Source organism: Drosophila kikkawai, chromosome 3L, assembly GCF_030179895.1.
Source record: "Drosophila kikkawai strain 14028-0561.14 chromosome 3L, DkikHiC1v2, whole genome shotgun sequence".
Taxonomy (NCBI): domain Eukaryota; kingdom Metazoa; phylum Arthropoda; class Insecta; order Diptera; family Drosophilidae; genus Drosophila; species Drosophila kikkawai.
The window spans coordinates 25301870-25309918 of record NC_091730.1 but is presented as its reverse complement, the minus strand read 5'-3'; the positions used below and the strand labels follow the sequence as shown (position 1 = coordinate 25309918).

General features: G+C 45.0%; 1 protein-coding gene across 5 annotated transcripts; it reads right to left on the bottom strand.

The window, feature by feature from the left end:
- Positions 1-1878: 1878 nt before the first annotated feature.
- Csp (Cysteine string protein) lies at positions 1879-7671 on the bottom strand. Of its 5 annotated transcripts, XR_011444941.1 has the most exons (8): positions 7504-7670; positions 6028-6166; positions 5812-5964; positions 5619-5750; positions 4463-4525; positions 3751-3958; positions 2679-2850; positions 1879-2332 (listed from the first exon to the last, which is right to left on the bottom strand). XR_011444941.1 is itself a non-coding variant. In XM_070285717.1 (7 exons), exons 1-7 carry the CDS (start codon positions 7536-7538, stop codon positions 2328-2330), a joined length of 735 nt encoding a protein of 244 aa, XP_070141818.1. In that variant the 5' UTR covers positions 7539-7671; the 3' UTR covers positions 1879-2327. The 5 variants fall into 5 exon arrangements, 4 of the variants coding, with proteins under 4 accessions (XP_070141818.1, XP_017036621.1, XP_017036622.1 ...); XM_070285717.1 differs by lacking the exon at positions 2679-2850 and having other exon boundaries at positions 7504-7671; XM_017181132.3 differs by having other exon boundaries at positions 1879-2850.
- Positions 7672-8049: the final 378 nt, after the last annotated feature.

Sequence of the window (8049 nt, the reverse complement as noted above, 5' to 3'; positions counted from 1 at the left end):
GGCACTGCCCAGCATACTCAACGCCGGAGAGGTGCGAAGCTGGGGACTGCCGCCGCCTCCGGCGTTAGCTGCAGCCGTGGTCGCGGTGGAGAGCGGCGGCGAGATGGCGCTCAGTGTGGAAATGCCGCTGTCACTGCTGCATATGCCGGCCGGCAGGGACGTGTGCGTGGGCGAGAGGAGGTGAGGCTGGTGCTGGTGCTTGCCATTGGCGGCGCCGACGAGACCGGACAAGCCGCTGCTCGGCAGTACGGGAGCCAGGATGCCTGTTCTGCTTTCCGCCTGTGTTCCTGAGGGTCCTGGTCCGCGGGCGGACTGGTCCTAGCCCTAAGAACAGGTGCTGGGACTACGACTCCGGGGCGCCTAGAGCTGCGGCGTCTTTGTCCACATCGCTGGCCTGGTTCCTTTGTTCCGGGAGTGGACTTGGTGGCTGGCTCGCTCCGAGCAGCATACTCTTGTTCGTGGGAAAATCAATGAAGCCCGTGCCTAAAACATTTTAATGCATTTAAAGCAGCGTTTTTCTCGCTTTGTAACCCAAATTGCGCATGAAAAAAGTAAGGCGAACACACACAAGAACACGCACGCACACACTGTCGCACACACACGCAAACGCACAAGAGTGCGGATATTTTTCCACGGCCTGCTTTTGATTTGGCCCCTTCGCTTCCGCTGCTGCTTTCGGCCAGGTCTGTTCAGTAATCTAGTTAACAGCGGAATTGATTTATCCCCGACAATTAAAGCGAACACATCACATTTTCCACTTTTATGTTGCTGGCAGGAGCAGGCGCTAGAGCTGGAGCTGGAGCTGTAGGTGAGCAGGAGCAGCAGCCAGGAAAAGTCTCCTCCCTTTGTCTGCACTTCGCACTAACTTTCCGACTGCCCTTCGGTTTCTGAAGCACCAGAACAACTCTGCGGCGAAGTTTAGAGCCGACGCGAGAGAGCCCCCGCGGAAGCGAGCTGCTGGGGAGCTCTTGGCCAGAGCGCATGTGCCTGCCTGCCTGTTACTGCCCGAAAACAAAACAAAGCCAGAGAACCGGACAACAGGAGAGCCGGAGACCGAGAGAAAGCGAGCGAGGAGTGAAAGCTAACTGCAGTCAGCTGGCGCCGTCTAAAGTTCTCTCTCCCGAAGCGCGACAGGCGGGTTGGCGTCAGGTTTGTTTACCATCCTTCGAGAGCTTTCTTGAGCTTGACAGAAGAGTCCATCGACTAAGGGATACCCTCAACCCGAAGCCAAGACACCACATACCGGCTGAGTTTGTATAGTAAATTTATTGATTTCGCTTTCAACGTGTTATAGATACAGAATACAATTGGAATTTGGAAACAATTGTTTAAATGTAGAGTACTAATTATTTTTGCTTATGACTTGACTTGAACAATAAATACACACGCAAGACCGTTAGATGTAATCACCTTTAATTGAATTTCATATATGTACGTAAGTATGCACTAATATACCAAGCCCGTTATAACAAGATGAGTAACGACATACGATTATTTTGCACTCGTATTTGCTTAAGAACCACACACCCTCTTCTACGCGACAGTCAACATCAAGTGTATGCCAACAGACGAATTCTCAAGCGTTCTAGATCTGTAAGCACATATACGCACCTGCTCTACCTCACAAATGGGAGCACTATATATTTTTAGATTTTTACGCTCTCCACTTGTTGCGAGCACAGGGAGCGCGATATGGCCATTGAAATGTATGGGCGTTATGCATCTTGTTATTATACGGTCTTTGTTTATACCATGGCTGGGCCAGGGTGTTGGTCATCCTTTAAAAGCCTTCAAAACAGATCGACGGATCCGAGTCCCGTGCCAGCCCAGATGCAATAATTTGTATAATTGATGTAAATGATTTAAAATGGGGCAGGGTATTAGGATATAACATTTAATTACTGTTGGATTAAGCACGCATTCATTTACATTTAAAAGCAGTTAAGGGTGTTAACAAAAACACTAAACCGAACGGGATGAAATTTAATTTGAAACAATTTTGAATACATGTGCAAGTGCAATACTTTTGGGGGTTACAATTGAACTTTTGATTAATTGTATTTAATATTTATAAATAGGGGATTAATATTATATTTATATATATATTTTATCTTTCCATTAAGTTCCGCCCTATGTTGTATTTAGTGTCCTCCTTATCGTCCTCCTCTGCTTGTCTGTGTGATGCTTATTTGTATAACTTGACTTATTTACATTTGCATTAGGATCGGATCGGAGCAATCTGCTTGGGAGTCGCTCGACAATTCATCTTCTTTACATAAGTAGTTCCGACACATTAACAGAACCGATTGAGGCGATTTCGCGAACAATTAAGCTAGATTGGGCGAGGACACAAATGCAAACTAGAAACACATATCATATACACATATATCATTACAATCTTGTCCACTACGACTGAATCCATACGCAGGAAGGAGAGCGATCAAACAACAAATATTGAGACTAACTTCGGATATTCAACTTAGTCGACGCGACAAGGTCATGCGTAACAGGATGTGAAGTCGAGTTCTTAATAGATCTTGCTAGGTGGCTGCTTTCTGAATAATGGAATTTGGTGACAAGATTACTCGAAGTGGACCAAGATCAACCTGACGGGCGGCTGCCAAGAGCCCACCTCAAAATAAGACTGTTTAAAGATAGAGCTAAGTGCTACGGCTTACAATAAATACATAAGTTCATATGTTGACTGCTTCAACATATCGCGCATCTTAAAAACAACTTTAATAGTTACGAAACATATCGGGCTTTTATGTTTTTCTGTTACGGGTTAGGGCTCTGTGTCTGTATCTGAATCGTTCGCAGCACTTGCCTAATATTTCTGATTAACCATATCTAGAGGCGAGGAAAGAAAGAGAGAATAGAAGACACGGTGATAAGTGAGAAAAACAAAGCAAAATTCATGCGTTGCATAACAAACAATAAGGAAGAGACAGGTAGAAATAAAGCAACCAATCAAACATAAACAGAATTAATTGAACATGTCATGGCAGTGATTCTTGATCTCTGAACTAAACTGATTGACTGGCTCAGGGGCTGTCCATATATTACATAATGAAACAATTATGTCTGAATATTATATTACGTTATCGTTTCAAATTAAAATATAATTAAAACAAATCACTCCTGTTATTACATTTTTAATGAATACCAGGGACCGTAAATAATTATTATCAATGTTTTCTTTAATCAAAAAAATCATCCACTTGGAAAAGACGAATTATACCAATCGGGTATAATTTGGATGCTGAAATCTATATTTTGATATATTAAACCAATTTGAATTAATAATTTTTTTGTTTCATCTAATCACTCAAAGAATAATTATTATTTTTTCGCTTAGAAAAGTGAGACTGCATACGGATCCTTAATTAAGGAGATTTGAGAACAACTGCAGCCAACCTCAAGGGCGGAGGACTGAGTCAATCAAGGTGTTAACAAAAGACTTAATATGCAAATCGGAGATCTGAGTATTGTGGTAGATCCCTTGTTTGTCTGGACGTGTCGGTATGGCTAGCTATCTGTGAGATTTTACACACGTGGAAAAGTAAATTTGGTGATCCAAGCAATTGTTGCTGGTGTGTTTTTAGGCCGAGGTCTGACAGAGTACACCGACCGAAGGTTACAATATTGGTTCAATTTATGCACAAAGATAACAAGTTCGATGGTCAAAGACGCTTTGTTGGTTGGGTAACCTCTCCTTAGGGCTGTCTTCTGGACTGACTGTTTATATACCTGGCGTGTATGTGGTCTGCTCCGTTGTGTTCAGCGAGGTGTTCTCATTGGCGGCCACTGGTGCTCCGGTGAAGGGATTAACTCCAACAGCAGCTCCGCTAGGCGGCGGCATTGCGAACACGGGCTGTCCTCCGGCCTGTTCGCGTGGCTGTGTTGTTACGGGGGCGCCGCCCGCACCCAAATTCACGTCGTCCAGATCCACATCCTCCTGGGGGCACACAAAATGTGGGTATATAAGCAAATATGTCTTCTTTTTTTCTTGTTTACAGAGCTAAAAGCAGTTTGTCCTTCGACAATGTTTAGTCAAAAACGTGTTGTGGGTCGTCAGCGGGTCTACGATATGTACAATTCTACACTTAAGCAACTAGTGTTATTATTGTGGCTTTTGCCAAACACTACGAAAACAAAATTAGCGTGATGAAAGCAGCGTGGCAGCAAGAAATCATAAAACAATTACCCAAGCAATTACAGCAACCCTTTCAACCCATTCATCATCATCTCTCCGTTTTGGCTAATTTTCACTCGTCGGTTTCAGTTTCGACTAAATTTTGAACAAATAACTTGCCTCCTCGGAACATTTAAATTTAGATTGGTTACGGTTTAAGCTTCCCTCGGACTTGGTTAGTGGCTTCGTGTTAGTTTATTACTTAGTTGCAGGGGTTGCAGGTCATACGGTGCTGGTGCTGGTGTCGTTTTCGATTTGTATACTTACGAGACGTGGCTGCTGTCCCATTTGTGGCGGCAGATCGCTGACATCTCGATTGCCATCGGGGCGCTGGTCGACGCGGGTCGAGAGCGAGTGTGTGGTGGTGGGTGGTGGGTAGTGGATATGATGAGTCGATCGCAAAGAATTTTTAGAAAAAAACGTTAAATAAAAATATAAACGTAAATCATCGGCTTTTCTTTAGGGGCTTGTAACTAAACAAACAAAGGAAGAGCACTTTGAGGTTGGTGCAAACTTAAGATGAATGCGAAATGGAGTACTTAAAAAACAAGAGAAGCAATCGTGGATCAAATTAAAATTTCCGTCTGGGAACTGGTAGCTTGAGTTTCTAACATTTGTTATTACTGCTTACACAAGGACCCAACAATAACAAGATTCATAGCGCCCATACGTTTGAATCGTCATTCAATATCAAGAGAGCCTGGAGCCATTACGATATTTGAGAGCAAAAAAATAGTATGGCGTTACTCAAATTGTTATTACAAGGTCTGTGGTTTACATAAGATTGGATGGAAAGTGAGAGACGTCGGAAGCATTTGATGATTTTCGCGAAGTACACATTATAAAACAAATAGAGTTGGGATAAAATTTTGAAGAGGGAGAACATAACCCGAGTTGATCGAACAAGTTTATGTGTGGTAGCCACTCACGTCTGTCCTGCGCATGAGGTACTGCGAGCCGAAAAACACACTCCATACATACTTACCCCAGTGTTAAACAAATAAGAAACAGTGCGGAGATTCGAGGGCTTGTACGGACTAAAAAGCAACCCAAACTAAGAAGGTAGCGGGTAAAGAAAGCTGATAAGCCACATATACTAAATAATGGTTAGGCATTTATTGATCAAGCGTTAATGTTATATGTAGGAGCACGTTTTTGACTAAACACTAGCTGCTTGAACGAATTGCGCTAGGGATCTCCTCACAAAAATCATCAAAATGTGTCATGGACTCGGTGCTCGGTTGGGTGTATTACAGTGTGAATGGATAGAAGCATGCGTTAGTGGAGCTTTAGTGGGGACTTTGCACCAGATTGAATTTCTTGTGTTCTTTGTTTCTCTTAACCAAATCAAAATGCGTTCCGTTAGTAGTTGGGGACAGGACAGGGTGGGGGACTTGGCTGGGCAAATTCAAACATCACTCACATTGAGATGCGCATACTGGTCGTGCGACTCATTGACCGGCGGTTTGAACTTGCCGCAACAGAAGTTGCAACAGCAGCAGCAGCAACAGCAACAGCAGCATCCAGTGACCACGGCGCAGCAGATGAAGAGTGCCTGCAAGAGATCAGAGAACTATAGCACCTGCCTATTAATGGCAAAAAACAGCCCGGTTCACCTTAACTGCCGGCGACGTGACCACGAAGTACGCGTTGACATTTTCCTCGCCAAACTGCTCGGCGATGTACAAGCCCAGCGAGCCGTAGTTATCGTATATATTGCGTTTGGTCTGGTCGCTCAATATCGAGTGAGCCCGATTCACCTCCTTGAACTGCAAATGGAACTGGACTTTTAGAAGTGTTTTGTGTGAATTAATGCTATAACAAGACATAACCTTGTCGGCAGCGTCGACATTGTCGGGGTTCTTGTCGGGGTGGTATTTGAGTGCCAGTTTTCGGTATGTCTTCTTAATGTCATCTCCGGTGGCTGTCTTCGGAAGTCCTAGGATTTCGTAAAGCGAGTCCCCCGATGTGCTAATCGAAGGAAAATTCTTATTAATACAGTGTCCATAATAGCGAAGCACTTGCGGCTGATAAAGCCACATCCAGATAACACTGTTTATTACTCATGTGTGATCTTCAGCGTAAATACATGCGTTCTTATACTTGGACGCCGACATTCCCTCAACACACCAAGCGCATAGTACTTTCGGGCCTAGACAGAGACAGAGCAGCAAGTTCTCCTGAGGGTGATGACTCACCAAAGCAACAGTTAGCTGGGACGTTGCACGCGATGGGAGCGCTTCCAAGGGGAGCTTTAACTCTGCTCTGTGGGATTGCTTGGCAACGCTATGGCATTGAGGCAGCCAGATCGGAAGCAGCTTGGATTGGTGGCGCCGCAGCAGGCAGCTGGGGTCGCGTGCAGCATAATTTGCACCCTTTCGCTTGCACACTGTATGGATTTTTTGTTTTGAGCAGGTGACGCGCTATTTATAAGCTTTGGGGGGTTGGGTTTCGTCTACACCCGCACTTGGGCTGAGGGAAATCTAAGAGCTGATAAGGCAGCATGAGCTTGGACCCAAGCACTGCCTAAATGCTTGGGGAAGTGGATGAGAAGCCTGCTGATGAGGCCGATTAGGGACTCGAGCGGATGGAGAAGCCCAGGGCCAGTGGGCCGAAGAGGCGCCCGCACAGGGCCAAGGACGCGGGAAGTCGTCACGAAGGCGCAGGCAGCGCCAATTCGCATTTGCCTTGGGCAGCAGGCAGAACTGGGCCAAATAGAAACGGCTTCTGTTGCCATTACTCATATGGCGTCGAAGGGTGCGGCGGCGAGTTGGCCGAAGCGGCTATAAAACTCTTGTCGATAACGAGCTCTGAAATAGTTGGCGAGCGAGTGGATCGCACTGGCTCTTATCGCACAATCCGGCAGATCCCGCGATTTGAGTTGCATGGCACACGGAACACGAAACACGAAACAAGCGTTTATTGAATTCTCTCTTTGACGGATTTTGCAAATGGCAGTTTGCAGCGGCACGTCCTTGGCCTTGCCCAGGACCTGCCAGCTGTCTCTCCCCTTCCCTTCCCTTATCTCTCTCGCTTCTTGTGTATTTGCCCAGCCTCTCCCCTCTCTCGCCAGGGATGATCCCGCTCTATGGTTATCCCAATGCATCTGCGGGAATGTCTTCCGACTTGTACAACTTCTGCCGCGAAAAATCAATTTGACGACGACTGCGCTGCCCGGCCTGCGCGCAGCTGCTGCCCATAAAGGCTGTGTGTGTATTCTGCCGACGTCTCGGCAGAATGTGTGTGCGTGCGCGTTGGAAGAAAAAACTAAGAACGCGACGGAGTGCAGCGTTGAGAAGTCTACTTACGAGAGTTTTCTCTTGTCCATGCCAGGTGCACTCATTCTGATGCCTGTGTTGCGAATCCGCCGCGGGGTCACTGCCTGGCTACTTAGAAATTCGAATTGCCTTTACACGCCCGAAACGAACTGTTTTTGCCAATTCTGATATTTCTTTGCAGTGTTACCAGATGAAAACTTTTCCCCAAATATTTCACAACCAATACTATCGCTTCTTCAATACCAATTCATCAATGTTATCGATGTTTAGAATTCGATAGCAATAGCGATATGTACGATAGTTTAATAAAAAATTCAGAATGTCAGAATACGGTTTTTCAATTGAAAAATTCATAAAATATATTTAGTATTATATGAATGTTTTAATGTCTTTAGATTACAGTCAACCATTTCTTCCGCATTATGTCTTTCAGTTCCTTTTTTGGAAGTAATTCGATATTTCTGGAATTTTAGCTTCAGATGGTCGCATAGATTTTCAGTAGGGCTAACGTCTGGGCTCTGTGAAGGAGTTTAAGTCCTATCAAAATCCGTAAAAAAAATTAACTAACCCACGAAA

Coding starts and splice junctions, on each gene's coding strand:
- Csp (XM_017181132.3), bottom strand. CDS start 7,538: ATGAGTGCACCTGGCATGGACAAGAGAAAACTCTC. Junction 5,751..5,811: donor TCACGTCGCCGGCAGTTAAG/GTGAACCGGGCT, acceptor GATCTCTTGCAG/GCACTCTTCATCTGCTGCGC. Junction 2,851..3,750: donor GCAGACCACATACACGCCAG/GTATATAAACAG, acceptor CCTCGCCTCTAG/ATATGGTTAATCAGAAATAT.